The sequence below is a fragment of the Petromyzon marinus genome, chromosome 24 (genome assembly GCF_048934315.1).
Source record: "Petromyzon marinus isolate PM22_M1 ecotype Great Lakes invasive population chromosome 24, UKy_Petmar_22M1.pri1.0, whole genome shotgun sequence".
Lineage (NCBI taxonomy): Eukaryota > Metazoa > Chordata > Hyperoartia > Petromyzontiformes > Petromyzontidae > Petromyzon > Petromyzon marinus.
In genome coordinates, this window is record NC_133690.1 from 3,621,721 (window position 1) to 3,641,563 (window position 19,843).

Genomic DNA, 19,843 nt, shown 5'->3' on the forward strand with positions numbered 1-19,843 from the left:
GTCTTGAATTTGAAAAAAATCACATTTTATTTTTCACTAAAGAGGGGTTCGGTGAATGCGCATATGAAACTGGTGGGGTTCGGTACCTCCAACAAGGTTAAGAACCACTGACGTAGAGTAATCATAGCACGTACAATAATCATAGCACATTAAATCATTATAGGGCGCAAAGTAATCATAGCACATCATAACACGTAGAATAATCATATCACGTAGAGTATTCATAGCACATAGCATAATCATAGCACGTAGAATAATCATCGCTGGTTGGGTGGCGCACAGAGAACGGGGGTCACGTGACCCGATACTGGGCGTGCCTAACTCTCGATTTAAAGCTTTCGTGACTGCAATGATTCATCTTCTTTGGTTCTTTCGGTAAAGTCACGTAGAATAAGATTAAATAATAAATTGATAAAATAAAATAACACGATAATATTCTCACGACGTTTCGGCACACAAGCGGCCTTCATCAGGTGAAGGGACGAGACTGTCTGGTAGGACAGCGCTGGAGTGCTGTCCTACCAGACAGTCTCGTCCCTTCACCTGATGAAGGCCGCTTGTGTTGTGGCCGAAACGTCGTGAGAATATTATTGTGTTATTTTATCAATTTATTATTTTATTCTCATTCTACGTGACTTTACCGAAAGAACCAAAGAAGGTGCCTAACTCTCTTACGTCACTGCCCCATGACGTCACCACCCTCGCGCTTACGACGACGATCTCGAGGCAGGGCTCACTCTGGTCCCGTTCGTGGTTGACATGCGAACTGATTGGAGAGACAAGCGCGTTGTGACAACGATATACTGTAATTTGAAGGTTCAACGATTATAAGAGGCGTGACTGCTTTGTCTTGGGTGAGCTGCCTTTGAACAACTGCCAAAGCACCTTATTCGAAGTGTAAGTCCAGCCAAGCACAATCATGATAGAATGTGGGAAATACAAATGCAAAGTTATGGGAAAATTATCGCGATAGTCAATAACATCGTGAAAATTCTCGCATCGTATCGTGAAAAATGCTATCCTGGTAACCTTATAATTCATAGCTAAAGTCAGAATCTTTCTTTTTACTGGAGGAATCCGATGAGCTATGAAGCTCTTTTCCACAGATGTCCAGCAGGGGCAAAGTACAGGTAAAGCAAACAATCACCCAAATCATACAAATGAAACTAAACCATCCCCATCCTACCAGGCAAAGCCCACGAAGCTATTAACTTATTTTTTAGAAGCGCCATGGCTAGCACAAATGATAGCTCAACAAAGTGGCTCATCATTTGGACATCGATAGCGGTGGTAACGGGCAGAGGCTGGGGAATGTGGAATGTGCGGCACGCCTCGCGCCTGCACAGAGGAGGAGTTCAGGGCCGTGAGCATGGAAGCACTCTATGTGCTCCTGCTGCTGCTGTTACTGCTGCTGTTACTGCTGCTGCTCCACCTGCTGCTGCTGCTGCTACTGCTGCTCCTGCTGCTGTTCATGCTGTTGCTGCCCCTGCTTCTGCTGCTGCTGCTCCACCTGCTGCTGCTGCTACTGCTGCTGCTCCGCCTCCTACTGTTGCTGCTGCTCCACCTGCTGCTGCTGCTCCTGCAGCTGCTCCTGCTGTTCCTGCTGCTGCTCATGCTGCTGCTGTTACTGCTGCTGTTCGTGCTGCTGCTGCCCCTGCTTCTGCTGCTGCTCCTGCTGCTGCTCATGCTGATGCTGTTCCTGCTGCTGCTTCTGCTGCTACTTCTGCTGTTGCTGCTCCTGCTGCACGGTTTGGCTGCTGCAAGGCCTCTCATTGGGGAGTCGTTCTCCTCACTGAGACATTTCCATTCTAGATTTGAAGCTTTCGTGACTGCAAGGATTCATACTCTTTGATTTTATTCGGTAAAGTCACGTAGGTAAAACAAATTAAAATAAAATGAAGCTTGCGCTGCCTCCGAAACGTCGTGTTTTTATTGTTTATTTTATTTTAATTTGTTTTACCTACGTGACTTTACCGAATGAAAGCAAAGAGTACATTTCCATTCCTCGCCTTGCTGCCAGTGACGGATTTGGTTTGATGGGGGCGTGCACGCTGCTATTGTTTTGAGTGCCCACCCTCTTTCTAAGATTCATCTCCTTCCCTATACTGGTTTAATACCACCACCACAACCACCACGGACCCTTGCCCAATGCCAACGCTCCACTGTTATTTATAACTGGTCGTATTGGTTCTAGTCTTTTTACGTGAACTACGAATCGTGGCGCGAAAACGTAAACAAGCCAACGTAACTGCATTTGGTGATGTTTTGGCTTTGATTCCCAAATTTAGCAATCTTGTTTACCGTAACGCAAGCGCTTTACATATTTTATGACCATAAAGTTCTACAGGGACTCCTCCACTGAGGAAAATTCGACTTAGAGATACGAACAAACCTGTCTGTACGTCCAGTTTGCCTGTTCGGACCGAAAGTCGTAAGTTAAACCGCCACGCAAGAGATGGCATTGGTGGCATCTGCAGAACTTGAAGAACCAGTGGCATCTATGTTTATAGGAGATTATACAACTTTTAAAGCCATTCTCTTATTTAGTGTACATGTCGTACAAAATGTTCGGAACCGACAGGAGTAAGTTGGACTTACGAACAAATCAACTTACGAACACACCTCTGGATTCTGACTCGTTCGTAAGTAGAGGAGCCCCTGTATTTCCAAAATGGCCCACGTTAATGGGTGCCTGCTTCACTGGCACAACGAGTAAAGGTCGAGTCGCTAAACGTGACCCCTTCTCTCGCTCCCCAGGCCATGGCTCCCCAGCGCTCCTCGTGCCTCGTGACCGCAGTGCTGCCAACGCTGCTGCTACTGCTGCTCGTCGCCCGCCCGTGCGAGCCGTGCTTCAAGTGCACGGAAGCCATCGCGGTGCCCCTGAAAGCGCTGCTGAACAGGATGGAGATCGACAGGCCCTTCATTCGCACGAAGACGTACAAGGGCGTGCAGAATATTATCTCCAAGCTGCTGGAAAAACATTCCAAGCGCTTGATCTGTGAGTCACCCTTTTAACTTTCATTTCATTTTTTTACTCTTTATATTTACCAACTGAGGACCACTGAGCTATATAGTTATTTTTCAGAAGCAACCTGGCTAGCACAAGTGATCGCTCAACACAGTGCCTTATCACGGGGAAATTTATAGCAGACAAATATTCTCAGCGCGTGATGTTGATTCTAAATGTGGAGGGAAAAACCGGAGGATCCGGAGAAAAATCCACGCGACCACGGGGAGAGCGTCACGTATGCTCCAAATATACAGGTGTCAGGGTTCGGGATTGAACTGACAACCTCCTGCATACCAGGCGAGGGAGTTAACATCTCCTAGCCACCGCAACGCGCTCGTTTCCTCACCGAGGTGCAGTACGAGGGCAGCCTGTGTCTCGGCACGTCACATCAACTGACAGGCCGAGAGGCATGCGGTGCAAAGAGTAAATATATCATCAGTTTAACACCTAGGAGGCTTTTGCGACAAATATCATCCATAGTGGAGGTTTTTGGGTTAGATCGCGTGAATATAAATGTGTCGTTAAACCCGCCACCACCCGACAGCCAATTATCAAGGTTTGTCAATGTTGTGGGTTTACTCTCCAACACACCGGTGTGCTATACTAGTCACGAATTGGCCACGTTCTGTTTACGTGACAACCCCTGACTAATTGGCTGTATCGGGTGGTGGCGGGTTGAACGACGTATTTATATTCATGCGATATACCCCAAAACCTCTATTATGAGTATATATATACACACACACGTGTCTGAGATGTGTCTGCAATAGAGCTGTAAGACACGTATCTGAGAGATGATGGAAATGTATGCTCGAGATAGTGGATGTGTTAAAAATGTAATTTAGTCCAGATCTGTATGCAATGCATGTGTTAGACAGAAGAGGAATGTAAGATGTATTCAGATGAGCTGGACGTGAAACAGAATAGAGATGAGAGGTATTCAGAAGACATTGGAGGATGAAGATGCGTTTCAGAATATATGCAATGCCCACCGCAACAATCAGAGACGACTCGAAGACTTCTCTTTCAACTCGGCGCGGCTTTCGTGACAACTCCACAACGATTCGTGAATGAGTGGCGTGCATCACCACCATCACTGTGGAGCCTAACACTGAACATTAAACTCCGCACACACCGCCCAGTCACTGCCACCAACTCTCCTCTCCGTCCACGTGGCCTCTCGTCCGTGTGGCTGTCCCCCTGCCCTCCCCCTTCGCCCCAGGAGGCATCCCCTGTAAACGCCGCCCGCCGCCCGGCGGCTCATGCAGGAGGTCGGGGGTTCGATCCCGACTCTAACGTCTGCTGTATATTTGGAGTTTTCGTCTCTCTCTCTCGCTCCCTGTGGCCGCGTGGATTTTTCTCTTTTTACCTCCACGTTGAGAAACGTACTTCCGAGTATTTGGCTGAGAGAAGTGTCCACGCGATAAGCTGCGTAGCTCATTGGGCCTTGCCTGACAAAATAAAATATAGTTTTACATTTGGGGCCGTCCATAAATGACGTCACGCACCTGGGGGGGGGGGGGGTCAGACACTTGTGACGAAGAGGGGGGGGGGTTGAGAAATGTGACGTCACATCAAAATGCGCAACTTTAAATAAATATAGACAACACGTTCTACTTAATTAAATAGACTTTTTAATAAACGTTTTCTCCTACAACATCAGAGTGCAGCGCCACATTAAATACGCACTACAATGACAATAGTTCAAAGCGATTTGAAGCATGTTTTATTTTGGGGGGGTGGGCAGAGCTTTGTGACGTCATATTTGAGGGGGGGTCTGACTTTTTGAGACGTCGTGTGACGACGGGGTGGTGGGGGGGTCAATCGTCCAAAATCGCGTGATGTCATTTATGGACGGCCCCTTTCCTTTCCCCGCTCGCTCTCCCCCCTCCGTTGGTCCTGCCTCTTCTCTCCCGTCGCACCGCCCTCTCGCCTCCACGCCACTCCCCCCGTCCCTTCCCCCTGTTGTATTCCTACACTGGCCGTGTCCTCGCGCTAACACCCATCACGCTGCCCCCTGTCGTCTGCACATCCACCGGCCCCCTCTGGCCATTCGCACCCTCCCCCCAGGGCTTTCCATTCCCCTCTCATCCACCGACTGTCCGCCGGAGATCGTTTATCTCGGCTCGACCGCTCACGGCCTCGAGTGACCTCGTCCCTCCCCTGCTATTTCCTGCATACAGGATCGGAATATTTATTTATACTGGAGGAATCCGATGAGCTATGAAGCTCTTTTTCACAGATGCACAGTCACCGTGCCCCTACTCCTGCCCTCTGCTGGCTCCACACCCCGGTCTCTTAGATGTTCCATGCGCCGACTCGCTTGGGTGATTACATTTATATATTATGAGAAAATTTGGAGAGATGTTAATTTCGAAGAGAAGCGAGATACAGTCATCAAGAGAGTTATAAGATTATTTACATTTGTAGCGAGGTATGAAAGAACGATAGGAATTAGAGGCAGTACCGTATTTTCCCGCATATAACCCGGGGGGTATACCAATTTTTACAAACAAAACAAGACCCTGTGGGGTATATGGAGGTGCGGGCTATCTGAAATTTGTTTTACGCAAATCGTTATTTTTGCGGGGTATATGCGTCTGCGGGGTATATGCGTATGCGGGCTATATGCGGGAAAATACGGTAATTAGAGAAATATAAGATGTAGGTGAGAGGCATTCAATATAAATGCACAGAGGTATAATTACGATGCATTCGTCCTTTGTCTCTTTGCATTTGATTGTCTCATCCGGCATACATCATGCGTCTCTATCTCTGTGCCTGTCTCTATGTATGTACACTTACCTGCGTGTATCCATGTGTCCCTCTCTGTGTCTTTATGAGCCCATCTGTTTGTGTGTCTCTCTATAACTGTTTCTGCTTGAGTGTCTGTGTGTGTCTGTATCTCCATGTCTCTCTTTCTGTGTCTCTATGAGCCCGTCTCTCTATAACTGTCGTTCAGCGAGTCTCTGTGTGTGTCTGTCTCTCTCTGTCTTTATGAGCCCATTTGTTTGTGTGTCTTTATAACTGTCTCTCTGTCAGTCGCTGTGCGTGTCTGTCTCTCCATGTCTCTCTGTAACTGTCTCTCTGTGAGTCTCTTGTCTTTCTGTCTCCGTGTCTCTCTGTGTCTCTATGAGCCCGTCATTCTGTTTCTCTATAACTGTCTCTCTGTGAGTGCGCGCTCTTTGTCGGTGCGTCTGTGTTGTTCACCGTCTTGTGGATTCGGAAAAGGCTGGCCGTGTTAACTGGAACGCTCTGTGTCCGTGCGTGCGTGCGTGTTGTTCACCGTCTTGTAGATTTGTACGAGCAGGTGGAGCAAACCATGGGCTCCAAGTTTGTGGAGATGAACAACAGAATTGGAGACGGTACGTGCGTTCGGACTCGAGGGGCATGTCAGCGGGCTGACTCGCACGCTCTTGGCAGAAGTCGTTTCAGTAGCCTAGCTCAAGAGAACGCAAACAAACCGATACTTTGCTCCACAGTTTTCCAGGATTTTTGGAGAGAAAACAAATCCAACACCTGAATATGTTGTCTAACAAATGAGCAGCGTGATGCCACGGTGTAATAGTTTGTACACTATATAACTTGCAATCTCGTGTTCCCCTGTTAACTCCCTCGCCTGGTATGAAGCAGGTTGTGGGTTCGATCCTGACCCTAACGACTGTATATAATGGTCGCGAAAGCCTACGTGTAAATTTGGAGTTCGCATCTCTCTCTCTCTCCCCGTAGTCGCATGGATTTTTCTCCGGGTCCTCCGGTTTTTCCCTCCATATTTAGAAACGTGCATTGAGAGTATTTAGCTGCTATACATTTCCACTTGGTAAGCTGCTTCGTTGAGCTATCATTTGTGGCCAGGTCGCTTTTGAAAAATAGCTATTTAGCTCAGTGGGCCTTACCTGGTAAAAAAATAGTAAAATAAAAAATATCGTTCTCCGTCATGGCAGTTGAAACATCCGTGTAATTTTCTGAAATATATACCTTGCAATTTGCATTTTCATATTCATGAGCAACTAAATTCAACCAGGCTGTTGTTAGCCAAACGCAGCACCGCAAAAATCCATCGTTGTACTGATCTCCTAAGCTCCAATGTCCAGCCCCCACCACTGACTCCAACCCACAACGACCAGCATGGTGACATAACCGCCATGACTAGTACGGCATGGGGAAACCCTCATCCATCAGTGGATTGAGACAAAAAAGCGATCTACGTGTAGCAATGCAAGAGCATATGAAGACAGTGTACCGAACAAAGGGGTATAATGTGTGTGTGCTAGTGGGTGTATTGACCATTGGCACAGCAGGGAGTACAACTGGTGCATCTACCAGTCGTCTCAGTCAGCCAGCCCATGGCACCTGGGTCTGTCCCGAGACCTCTTGTCGGCGAGCCATCGACACTTCAAGTGGCCTCAGTGCACATGGCCTGGCACAGGCGCCCTGGTGACGTCACCGTCACTTAGTGGCGAATGGCGGGTGTTGCTATCGGTGTTGCCCATTGTGTGGGGAGCGGTAGCGTAGCGGATAGCGCACTGCGCTACGAACCCGGCGACCAGAGTTTGATTCTAGCTCACAGCCAACACCAGTGGCGGTTATCTGAACTGGTCCTGGGTCTCCCCTAGGTCGACTCAGCCTCAGATGAGTCGACCTTGGGTGTGTAAACATCGCCACTGGGAAGACAAAGGTGGTCGGGCGTGGTGCTGGCGACACACCATCTGATGTGCCGTGCCGGCCTTCATAGGTGCTCGCTAACAGTGCTTGCCCGAACAGTCTGTTAAGGCTATGCGGGGGATCTTTGTCTTTGTTGCCCATTGTCAGATTGATTTGAATATCCAAAAACGGCCCTAGCTATATTTTGGATGATCTTACTCTTTTTTTGACACTTTAGTTGAAAAATACGTAAGTGGAAATGAAATGTTTGTGTCATTTACGGGCCTGTAAAAGAAACCTGCATCGTGTGACGTCACCTTTGTAAGCACAAAGGTACTACGTAATTACCTCAAATCAATTATCTGAAAGTTAAAAAAGATCGTCAATTTGTTTTACAAATCCTAACATCGACAACGTTGAACTCTGAAATATACAGGCCTACTGTATTTGTGTGAGAGAAGAGACGGTCAGCCGTGAGTGTTGCTACTCACGCTAAAGACTGAAAATTGCACGCATATAGTGGGTGTTGTGACGGTTAACTTGAACGAAAAGTTTGACTACATGAAAGTAATCAGGGCCTAGATTGCTACGAATTAAAACAGCATTCAAAGTAATGACGGCGAACATCGTGGATAGCAAATCGGTTAATTTAATACAAATACAGTAATGCCATTAATACATTTGAATACCTCCCCACCCTCCATGACAATGTGGAACGATTCAATGACACAATTGGTGGCTGAGATGTTAACTACCTCGCCGGGTATACAGGAGGTCGAGGGTTCGATCCCGACCCGAATGCTTTTATATTTGGAGTTTGCATGTCTCTTCCTGCGGTCGTGCGGATTTTCCCCAGGTCCTCCAGTTTTCCCCTTCACATTTAGAATCAACATCACGCGTTTAGAGTATTCGGCTGCTATAAATGTCCACGTGATACGCCACTTCATTGGGCCATCACTTGTGGTCAGGTCGCTTCTGAAAAAGAGCGACATAGCTCGGTGGGCTTTACCTGGTGAAATAAAACATAGTTTTAGTAGTTTAGTTTAGCATTACAGCAAGACCTGAGTTTGATTCCCAACATGTGCACCTCTCTGCGTGCAGTTTGTTCTACGCCTGTTCTGCATGGGTTTCTGCCCAGGTCCCTAATGTCCTCCCATAGCAAAAAAAACATTACTGGTATTGGCCAAACACCCGAATGCTGATCAATTATCTGCAAAATAAACAATTTGGATTTATCAAAGCAAGATCACCCTCTTCCGTAAAAATATGGCATAACTCTCCGGAAAAGTCTTGACATTGTTGAGGATTTCCAGGCCCAACGAGAATAATGATTATCAAATATTTATTAAATATTTATTTGATAATTGCAGTCATGTTCGTGGCAACTCATGGTTTCAAGAGTCACGTGAACCCGTGACTCAATGTAAATCGAAAGGGATACACCATGGGCTCATACACGAGTGATTCGTTGCACGTATCGTGAGCTTAAGACTCAACGGTTAATCATTCCACCCCTGGTATCTAAACACGTGATGTCTGTTGGTCGCACCTTCAATGCTGTCTAGATTTGTTTATAATGTGCGCTTCGTACAACTCCGTATCAGCATAAACACAAACACTGCCGTTTTTTTATGTGCTTGATCACTCCTGCCTTGTTAACTCTGTATTGGTTCTGTCATTCACAGTTTCCGGTCAGCTGAGTCAAAAACACTATGCCAGTAAGTGTGGGGAAAACATTGAGCCTGACTGGGAAATTCAGTTTTGATTTGTTTTGAGAGATCCGACTGGTTGCTTTTTGCTATGCTTGGGAATATTTCATCTCTCAGTGCGCCGTAGACTCTTGTAATATTTTCACAAAAACTATTTCAAAAGATAACCCCCAAAAGAAAACTAACCACCCAGCTGTTATCAATACCAAGACCCAGAATTATATAATTCTGGGGCAAAACTGGAAAATAAATATATATTAAAGTTATTTTTACTTAATAAAGGTGCAATATTTTGGGTAGACATTTAAATGTCTACCCAAAATATAGTGTGTCTCAAAAAGCACAATAGTGGTATAATTGGTTATGAAATTCTCGTAATCCAAGAAATTAGCCTGCCGATGGTGGCCATACATTGCTGTATTCCAGCACTGTGGAGGCAGCGAGGGTTGGTGGACCGCACACAGATGTTACGGAACTCCCTGACTGTGGGCGTCGAGGTGCTGCTATACCCTGGCTTGTCAGGAGAAGGCGCGACAAGAAAAACATGGACTCCACCTTTTCCATCTGTACATTGCATGTGTTGTTAAGCCAACACCATCTGACACAGCCAATTAGTAAGGTTTGTCACGTAAACAAAACGTGCCAATTAGTTACTACTTCAGCACACCGGTGTGTTGGAGAGTAAAGGCACAACATTTACAATTTGAGTACGACGTTTCGCTGGTAATTACAACCAGCTTAATCGGGCGCTTAATATTTACGTGATTTAACCCCAAAAAAAACACGTTTATTATTAATCATTTTCATTAATGCAACAGGATTTGTATGATGAGCCAAATAATGCTGGCAGATTTACAGGATGGTCCAATAGTTAATTTCCCGAATTATAAATACGGAATTAATTTCTCACTAAACTAATTTAGACCACCTTGGACAATAATGTTCATTATTTACCAAAGAAATCCTGACTGAGTCTCAAAACTCCTCTTCAGGAGGGTCCCGCTGCATGAGGATGTTTTGGCGATGTTAATTTTTTCACGAATGAGAGTTTGGGATTCATGTGAGAGGACACCAGATAACTCTACAGGCTGTGATCAGGAGCCAGAAACACACACCTGCCTGGTTCGGAAGGTGTTCTGCAAAATGTTTTAAAGGGATGATTGAATGATATAACAAAATCAATGATTTACAGGGCCAGATTAAGGTTCTTGTAGGCCCTGGGCACTTCTGTTTCGTAGGCCTTCAGTGACAACTTTCTAAAGTTGCTACTGCTGCTGCCCCATGTTACTGCTACCGCCGCTGTCACTCCGCTTGTTTCGCACGGTACTTCGTCCAGGTGCTGTACAGACGGCATTACTGATACACGTATTATTTAGCATGTGCCCTAAATTGATGGGAGCGTGCTGCGCGCCACAGATAACATTGACGTGACGTTGCCTCTTTGTACATTGTGGCTATCCTTGCTATACAAATATATTTATTCAAGAAGATATCCTGGTTACATTTTATTTTTTATAATACATACAAACAAAAAACGTGGTAAAAATGTGTCTTCGTAAGCCCTTTAGTTTTTGTAGGCCCTTAAGTATTTGTAGGCACTGGGCACAGTGCCTACTGTACCTACTGTGCCGATTGGATAATATGGCCCTGATGATTTATCGTCGAGACACGAATAAGCAAATTGAAACAGGTTGCATGTAACTATAAAGACATTGCTGGCATCCTTTTAATGGCTTGCAATATTTATGACGTTTTGGAAACTGTTGTGATGAATGCAAATGTGGGCCACCGTCACAGAAGTGTGACCAGTTCCTGGAGCTGAAAGCTGTCATTTGTAAAAAAAATTAATGCAAGTACAATGGACAGACATGTACAGGGGCAATCATGAAGCAATATTTTAAAAGTCTTTGGACTATACAGTAATACCTTGGATTGCGAGCATAATTCGTTCCGGAAACGTGCTCGTAATCCAAAGCACTCGTATATCAAAGCGAATTTCCCCATAAGAAATAATGGAAACTCAGATGATTCGTTCCACAACCCCAAAAATATTCATGTAAAAATTATTAATGCAAAATAACTTTTTATATTTTCCTTATTTAAATTTAATATAAAGTAATCAAATTTATTAATTTAATTTAATCGTGGCTGGTGTGAGGGAGACGAGACAGAGGAGAGGAGGAGGGTTATTGTGTAGGACGACTTTCACTGTCACTAACGGAATCACTGGCATCTGTTGGCTCACTGGAATCTTTTTATTTTTGTGCGACTTTAACAAGGAACCTATCCAATGACACTTGCTTTTGCCTCCTTTTGAGGATTTCATGGGGGGCATTGTTGCAGTACAGTTACTAAAGAACAGTCACTACACTTGGACAAAAATGCTTTACGCACACACACGTGGTCACAACACTATACTGTAGTAAACACTATAGTACTGTAGTAAACAGTATACACGTGATCACAACACTATAGTACTATAGTAAACAGTATACACGTGGTCACAACACTATAGTACTGTAGTAAACAGTATACACGTGGTCACAACACTATAGTACTGTAGTAAACAGTATACACGTGGTCACAACACTATAGTACTAGAGTAAACAGTATACACGTGATCACAACACTATAGTACTATAGTAAACAGTATACACGTGGTCACAACAATATAGTACTATAGTAAACAGTATACACGTGGTCACAACACTATAGTACTGTAGTAAACAGTATACGCTCGCACGGATGTTGACTATACGAGTGAGGCACGCCGACTGAGACCGAGCATGGGAGACGATTACCCACAATCCCGCAGCGAGACAGAGATAGAGAAGAACCATCGGCTCAGTTGTGATCACGTGACGCTCGGCAGACAAAGCATATACGTACACTACTCGTATTGCAAGACCTCGCTCGTTTATCAAATTAATATTTATTTAAAGTTTTTGCTAGTCTTGCAAAACACTCGCAGACCAAGTGACTCGCAATCCAAGGTTTTACTGTATTTACAAATTGTTCACTCGTTTTGTTCTCTCTCATGGCAGTCTACTGGAGAGAACTCGTCAAGTTATGGAAGGATTTTCAGGAAGCTTTGAAGAGTAAGTCCTGCCCATTGCACCCTCACACCCAGCGCGACGCAAACATCAATCGTTGTCTTCCTCCTCCCTCCTGCTCACATGAGCAGTGTTGAGAATAACACGTTACCGTGGTGGGGACGAGACTAACCATAGTACGGCATTGTTGATGCTTCACGAACCTGCATCAAGCTAACACCTGTCCCCTTCCACTTGCTCTTGTGCGCGGTACAGATTTGTAACTTTAACTCTTAATGCGTCCATCCATAAGAGGTTTTCGTTTGGTATAGGATCATTATTATTAATACAGCGATATAATTAGCTGTCGCCTGATGAGGCTAGTTGTAATTACCGGCGAAACGTCGTACTCGAATTGTAGATGTTGTGGGTTTACTCTTCAACACACCGGTTATTGCTGAACTAGTAACTGACACGTTTGTTTACATGGCAAACCTTACTAAATAGCTGTGTTGGGTGGTGCTGGTGGTGGGAGTAACGACACATTTATATTCACACGATCTAACCCAGAAAACCTCTTACGTATATTGGTCGCGAAAGCCCACATTAAACTTAATGTATCCATGCTCGCTTCCTTGTGATCCTAATGCAAGTTTGGCAAATCTTTCTTCCTCTGTCTACCGAGCGGTAGGCATGGGGACACACCATAATCAGTCGATCAGCACGTCCAATACGGTGTGGCAAAGTGTGGATATTCCTGTCTCTGGCCACCATGGAAGAGTAGGCCAAATACTCTGTAGACGGGATCTCTATACCTCGAGTGGAGGCCCTTTAGCCAGCAGAGGCATGAGCAGGACACTTTCACCCTTACCTGTTACACTCCCTGCTGTGTGTGGTGGTGATGTATGGGATTTGTGACTGTGTTGTTAAGCAACTAATGCGAATATAATTTAACTAACCGTTACGTTTTGTCCTTTCCTCTTTGTTTTTCAGCTTCGAAGGAACCGTCATGCCCTGTCTGTGGTAAGATTGTGTACACCTGTATATATGTTGGCGATTCTGTAAGACGGTATGGGTGCCGTGACTGCGTCTTCATCAGCTTATCACATGAGACAGTATGCATACGTGTGTGCGCATGTGTGCGTGTGTGTGTCAGGGGTGCGGTAGCTTAGCGGTTAGCGCACTGCGTTGCGAACCTGGCGACCCGAGTTCGATTCTCGCTCACGGCCAACACCAGTGATGATGATCTGAACCAGTCCTGGGCCTCCCCTAGGTCGACTCCCCCTTGTGTGCCGTGCCGGCCTTCATAGGTGCTCGAACTTTGTATTTGTGTATGTGCGTGCGCGCATGTGTGCATGTGCCCGTGTGCGTGGACAATTTATGAGGCCAAAAAGGTCCGAGCGTTATTCCGGAAATGTGAGCGAGCGCTACCGACTGTCGGCTTCAGCATCACGCTCGTTCAAGCACGTCAACGACGTCACCATGCGCTTGATAATGGCGCCTGCCCAACATTCTAACATTGTCATGACAAATGTTTGCCTATGAATGCAACACTTTCCCCCCGGCTTTTATCCGGAAAACCTGCACCAACTTCACATGTACAGGCTAAACCTGCTGACAATTGACCAAATACAGTTGATCCTCGATTATCCGGCAGCTTCCCACATTATCCGGCAGTCCCGGGCCGATTTGGCAAACCCCTCATAGAGGCACCGTTTGGCGTGACAAAAAAGGTAGCTATGCTTGATTTCATTGTGAAATATCATATACGGTACATTATACACTACATACATACAACTTAAACAATGAAAATGCTTCATGTGTATACTCGAGTCTTCAATATTAGAGTGGTAAGTACGGTACAGTAAATAGTCACTTTTTTTATTAGGATTTTTAATTTTAGAGTAGGATATTTATGCAAATGTTATGTAGTAAACAAATTTAAAACGCAAAAGCACATGCACAACACCGAAAAACACAGCGTGCAAAAATAAGCAATTTTAAAGTGATTTGATTATCCGGCGTTTTTGAAAACCCGGCGCCCCCTGCCCCCCGAAGCCACCGGACAATCGATGATCTACTGTAATATTCTAACTGAATAATATAATGAAGGATTACCTGAAAGTAAAGCCCAATTTTAACGAAGTCGTGGCGTGACGGCAGCACAGCAACGTATCGAGGAGTCAACTCGTGTTGAGCTCTTGAGTGTTCTCAACTCACGTGCAGGCACAGTCTCCAAGTGCGCTTGTTTCCTGCCAAACGGTCTTGCGTGGAATTGGCCAAACATCTAAATGTAGGGCCCTGCTCAACAACAGTTTTGTTTTTAGTCTTATCCTGAACGTAACAGACTGCTTGGAGTCATCACATGTCGCTTATTTCGACCTTAAACTCGCTCACCGTGTTCTAAATGCAATTGCTTGACACACTCGACTGGGCAAGTAAACGTTTATCATTCTTATCGTGTGGGTGTCGCGGCGGTTCGGGCAGTGCCACGAACCCCACTGCCTGAGTTTGATCGCTGGTCATGCGTAACGTCACCGGTGGGTGACATCCAAACCGATCCCGATGCCACGACCGAAACCTAATCCCCCCCACGGTCACCAACTCGCATTGAACGGTGTGACGAGTAAATGGTCAAACCACGTGACCGACATTCCTGCAGGAAATGTACGTGTCTAGTTCGTTGTCCTTCTTCCTGCACCTCCCGATTAGCACGGTTGGCTATGTACGGTGCGAAAGCAGTTCAACATGCGTACAAATTGGTTTCATATTTTTTATCTCTATTTGAGAAAAAAAGCGAATAAAAAATCAATCAAAAAGGTGATAAATGGAACTTCGTAGCGTTTACATTTGCCCCTACTGAAAATGCACGTGACATCTGGTTCCATCACGTGAACTTTCGTGACCCCAATCTTCCCTGCAATCTGCAGACATCAACAGCCTTTTAACTCCGTCCATGTGTTTTTTTTGTCCGCAGAACCCACGTATGTATCTGCCCTGCGCTGCGAATCCTGCCAGAAAGAGAATAAGGAAGTCTGCCTGTCTTATTGTGAACGTACGTCATCCTGGAGTTATAACGTCAGGAATGCCTCACTGCGTGCATTTTATATCACTCCTAAAATATGACTCTCGTAAAATCTGTCGCGTTGTCCTTGCAATCCAAGTACGATGAATCGAAGTATTCATTTCATTCATTAACATCGATGCATCGTTCCATGCATGTGCAATGCCTTGAGATGCTCAATTTGCATAACTAGGCAGGGGTAGAGCAACAAGCACAAACATTGTAGGAACACATTCTTGGTTCATATTCTTGGTTCTTTCGGTAAAGTCACGTTGAAGGGAAACAATAAAATAATAAATATATAAATCAAAAATATTCTTGGTTCTTTCGGTAAAGTCACGTAGAAGGGAAACAATTAAATAATAAAAAAATAATAATAAAACATTTTCCCTTCTACGTGACTTTACCGAAAGAACCAAGAATATGAATCCCTGCAGTCACGAAAGCTTCAAATCAAAATTGTAGGAACAATGAATTTCGCTCGCACTGTGGTGACGTCAGCGCAGTAACATTTTAAAAAAAAGTGTCACCATGTCATTACTAAGTCTCCATATCAAGCCTACTAAAAAGACAATACACTTTACAGGCACTTCGTTGTCTTCTGAATTGTTTTCCTGGTGCACTCTGGGCATTATTGTCAGGAGGCAGAGAAACCCTTCAAAAATGTCACAGCAGAGCAACCTCACGAGTGTGAGAATGGCCAAAAAAGATTTGCTCACAACTTCTGCATGGAGCCCTTCAAGCAGCGCTGTCCAGAGTGCTGCTGCCGGCTCGTATCACCCGACGCTTCTGCCTTCTTAAACATTGCTGATGTTTGTGTTTAGTTTGTTATCCTTCCCCCCCCCCCGCCCGCCGCACCTCCGATTAGCACAGTGGCTACGTTACGGTGTGAAAGAAGTTCAACGTAGATACAGCCATTGCACATTGCTGCCAGGGATATGTCTAAATTCACTCTGCTAGGTTTTTACAAAAAGCAATGATGTAAAAATGTTCGAGGATTTTTTTTTAAGTCTCTAAACGTCACTAACTCACCTGCGCATGTATGCATGTATGTGTTACAGGAAGTGGGGAGCGGTAGTGTAGCAGTTAGCGCGCTGCGCTATGAACCCGGCGACCCGAGTTCGATTCCCGCTCACGGCCAAAACCTGTGACGATTATCTGAACCGGTCCCGGGCCTCCTCTAGATCAACTCAGCCTCAAATGAGTACCTGGTGCGGTGTGTAAACATTGCCACTAGGGAGACGAAGGCGGTCGGGCGTGGTGCTGGCCACCCACCCCCTCGTGTACCGTTACCGGCCTTCATAGGTGCTCGCTAACAGCACTTGCCCCGACAGTCTGTTAAGGCTACACGGGGGACCTTTATCTTTGTCTTTGTGTTACAGGAACTATTTTGGAAAAGCAACGGCGAGCACCTTTGGAGGTTCTGGACGACGTCGATCCTGACGTCATCCCAGAGCCAGACTACGACCCTGAGTTTGAGCCCACGAAGACCAACGTGATTGCACTGATCGTGATCGTGCCAGCCATGCTATGCTTAATCGTCTTCTGCATCGGTGAGCCTTTAGCTTGTTCCTCCAGATAGCAGAGCCGTTTTTAACAACAAGTAGAGTCCTCTGCAGATCATCGTAGGAGATGTGTATATGTTGAATTTCTTTCACACATTTCCGTAGCCAACAGTGCTAATCGGAGGGGCGGGGTAAAGGACACCAAACTAAACACAACAACGAGCAGTTTCTTAAAGAAATTAGTTTTCAATCTCTTAAGATCTAGAGAGACACAGAGACACGTTTACAAACACTTTGAGAGACACGAAGGACACAGACAGCTATAGACACGGACAGTGTCAGACACGTACAAAGATACACGTGGAAAGATGCAGGCAGAGATTGACCCGGAGAAAAACCCACACATGCACAACTAGATAACTACAGATACTTACATGCATGTGCATTTAGTGGCTCACACTAACCCGTTTACTCCCTTGTCCCCTTTTATGTTCAGTAATGTGCTTCACGCGAAATAAAAAATCAACGTCTGCCCCCGACATGGAAAAGGGATTGGAAGCTGCGGAAGAGCAGAAACGACAGGACCGCGATGTGAAGATGCCTGGGCATCCAACGAAGCCTGCCCGGGAAAATCAAACCAAAAAAGCCAAAGCGCACAAAGCATCCCGCAATGGACCAAAGAAAGAAAGGCCACGCAAATGAAAGTGCGGGCAGTCCCCCGACTTACGAACGGGCTCCTTATTCCTGAGGCCTGTTCAAAAGTCAAACTGTTCGGGTTCACAAGAAAGACAGATACACACATGCGCGCACACTCACTTTCACACACACGCACATATGCTGGAGTTTGCAGGGATTGTGTGGTGCCACGGCCTCGAAACCACTCTCCAAACTCCGCGACCACACACTGAATACACACACAGCGCACACACGTAGTGTCCTGGCGTGGGATTGCTTGGCACAACGGGTTTTAATCCGAAGGGTTCCTATGAGGAAAGTCCCACGGTTTCCCGGTGCCAGGGGATTGGCCGACCCTCGCAGGACAAGTCACATCGCGGTGCCCCTGAGTTGGCTTAATAATGTATGGGCGCAAAAAGATTACCGGGCCAGCCGCGATGAGTCATTCACGACATCTGGGAAGCCGGGGTGGAAAAAGCGAGAAAGGCAGTGTGTATTCGCCAGTCATTCGCCACTACGAGGCCGTGTTAGGCAAGGCTTTCTCGTCCTCTTCCCTCCGCCTCTCACAGCGTCCGTGTGACGCCGCGAGTACGGCTACGAGGTACATGGTAGGACGCTTGGGTGAGCAGGAGCGCAGACAGCAGTAGGCCTAGGCTTTTCTCGCAAGATACTCCCCCCGGTAGTGCCGACTGGGCATCTTTAAGGGATTGTGATTTGCGCCGAGAATAAAAAGTTAGCACAGACCGTCGATGGTGTGGTGTCTGCAATTTCTGTGTGGAGCGACTGCGTGTGCAAGCCGAGTCGTCGGTGGCGGTGGGGGAACATGCGGCGAGAGTGAACGCGGGGTGGTGACCGTGGGATCGTCACCATGTCTTGCGCGAGTGAGGTAATCGCTCAGGTGTGAGCGCGCTCGCAGGTAATAGCGCGCTCCGTGGCCCCTCTAATAGTGGCAGCTGTGGTGTGCAGGGGTGTATATTTTAGCACCGTGTGGCTCTGAGGCCAGCAGCGCGAGCATCGGGGGCCCCCGTCACTCGCTCAGCGGGGGCCTGGCGGGAGTTGACCGAGGCGGTGGAGGAAGGAGCGCAACGGGCGGAGGTCGTGCCCCACCTGCCCGGCGAGGGTGGCAGGGTGGACGTTAGGGTGGACGTCGTGCCCCACCTGCCCGGCGATGGTGGCAGGGTGGACGTCAGGGTGGACGTCAGGGTGGACTTCGCTCCCCACCTGCCCAGCGAGGGTGGCAGGGTGGACGTCAGGGTGGACGTCAGGGTGGACTTCGCGCCCCACAATCGCTACCTGTGACCCTGCTTGCCCGCTGTCTTGCTTTACGTATTTAGATGGTAGGGTGCCATTTTTGTTCACGTAGCGAAGCACTCTGTATAGGCATCTGATTATTGGCATTGTTTATTTTTGTGATTTTGCTATGTTAACTCATAACATTTTGACATTGCTCTTTTTGACATTTTTTCCCCCAGTCTTAGTTTAAATTTGACATTGAATTTGTGATGTGACTACTAGCTAATTAAGTGCTAAATTACTGCACGGGACGGTTATCGACTTATGTACTGGTTCCTTTCCTCAGACCCGTTCGCATCCGGAACTGTTCGTAAGTTGTAATCATGTACCTACAATATTTAAAGTACATTTAGGACAGTTTTACACCAAAAGGTAAGCATTGTGAAACTCAATAATAATACTGAAAATTAAATGAAACATTATGTCCTGACGTTGACTTCCTTGTCGGAAGGGGGACCACCTCCCAATTGCACACAGACACGCACACAGCCACAGACACGCACACAACGACGATTCCAGTAATCCCCAAAACAGGCTGTTGTGGCAAGTGCTGCTCGCAAGCACCGCCGATGAAGGCCGGCACAGCACACGAAGGGAGTGGATGGTCAGCACCACGCCCGGCCGCCTTTGTCTCCCCCTAGTGGCGGTGTTTACGCAGCCCACCAGGTACAGGAACACCTTGCACTTTCGTCTGGTGAGGGACGAGAACATGGACGAATGTAAAAACAAGAGAGCCTTTATTTTTAGCTTGCACATTTATTTTGGCCGGCGAGAAACGCACATGCAAATAACGACAGTAAAACTATGACACGTACGTGCGAAACCTAACTAAACAGAAATTAAAGAAATAAAAATAAACGTAAGAATAAGTAACCAAAACTTAAATATATAAACACTATCACCACGCTTGG

At 46.3% G+C, this 19,843-nt stretch overlaps 1 protein-coding gene across 2 annotated transcripts in view; it reads left to right on the forward strand.

The window, feature by feature from the left end:
- LOC142928878 (uncharacterized) overlaps positions 1 to 18,373 on the forward strand; it is a 131,845-nt gene extending 113,472 nt beyond the window's left edge. The window contains exons 2-9 of one of the 2 annotated variants that reach the window (XM_076069329.1): positions 2,758 to 2,998; positions 6,307 to 6,375; positions 9,340 to 9,372; positions 12,408 to 12,461; positions 13,389 to 13,418; positions 15,373 to 15,450; positions 16,842 to 17,012; positions 17,461 to 18,373. In XM_076069329.1, the coding sequence (XP_075925444.1) occupies positions 2,761 to 2,998; positions 6,307 to 6,375; positions 9,340 to 9,372; positions 12,408 to 12,461; positions 13,389 to 13,418; positions 15,373 to 15,450; positions 16,842 to 17,012; positions 17,461 to 17,666 (879 nt within the window). In that variant the 5' untranslated portion in view covers positions 2,758 to 2,760 and the 3' untranslated portion in view covers positions 17,667 to 18,373. The remainder of the gene's footprint in view (positions 1 to 2,757; positions 2,999 to 6,306; positions 6,376 to 9,339; positions 9,373 to 12,407; positions 12,462 to 13,388; positions 13,419 to 15,372; positions 15,451 to 16,841; positions 17,013 to 17,460) is intronic. The other variant, XM_076069328.1, reaches the window with a different exon arrangement.
- The last annotated feature ends 1,470 nt before the right edge of the window (positions 18,374 to 19,843 follow it).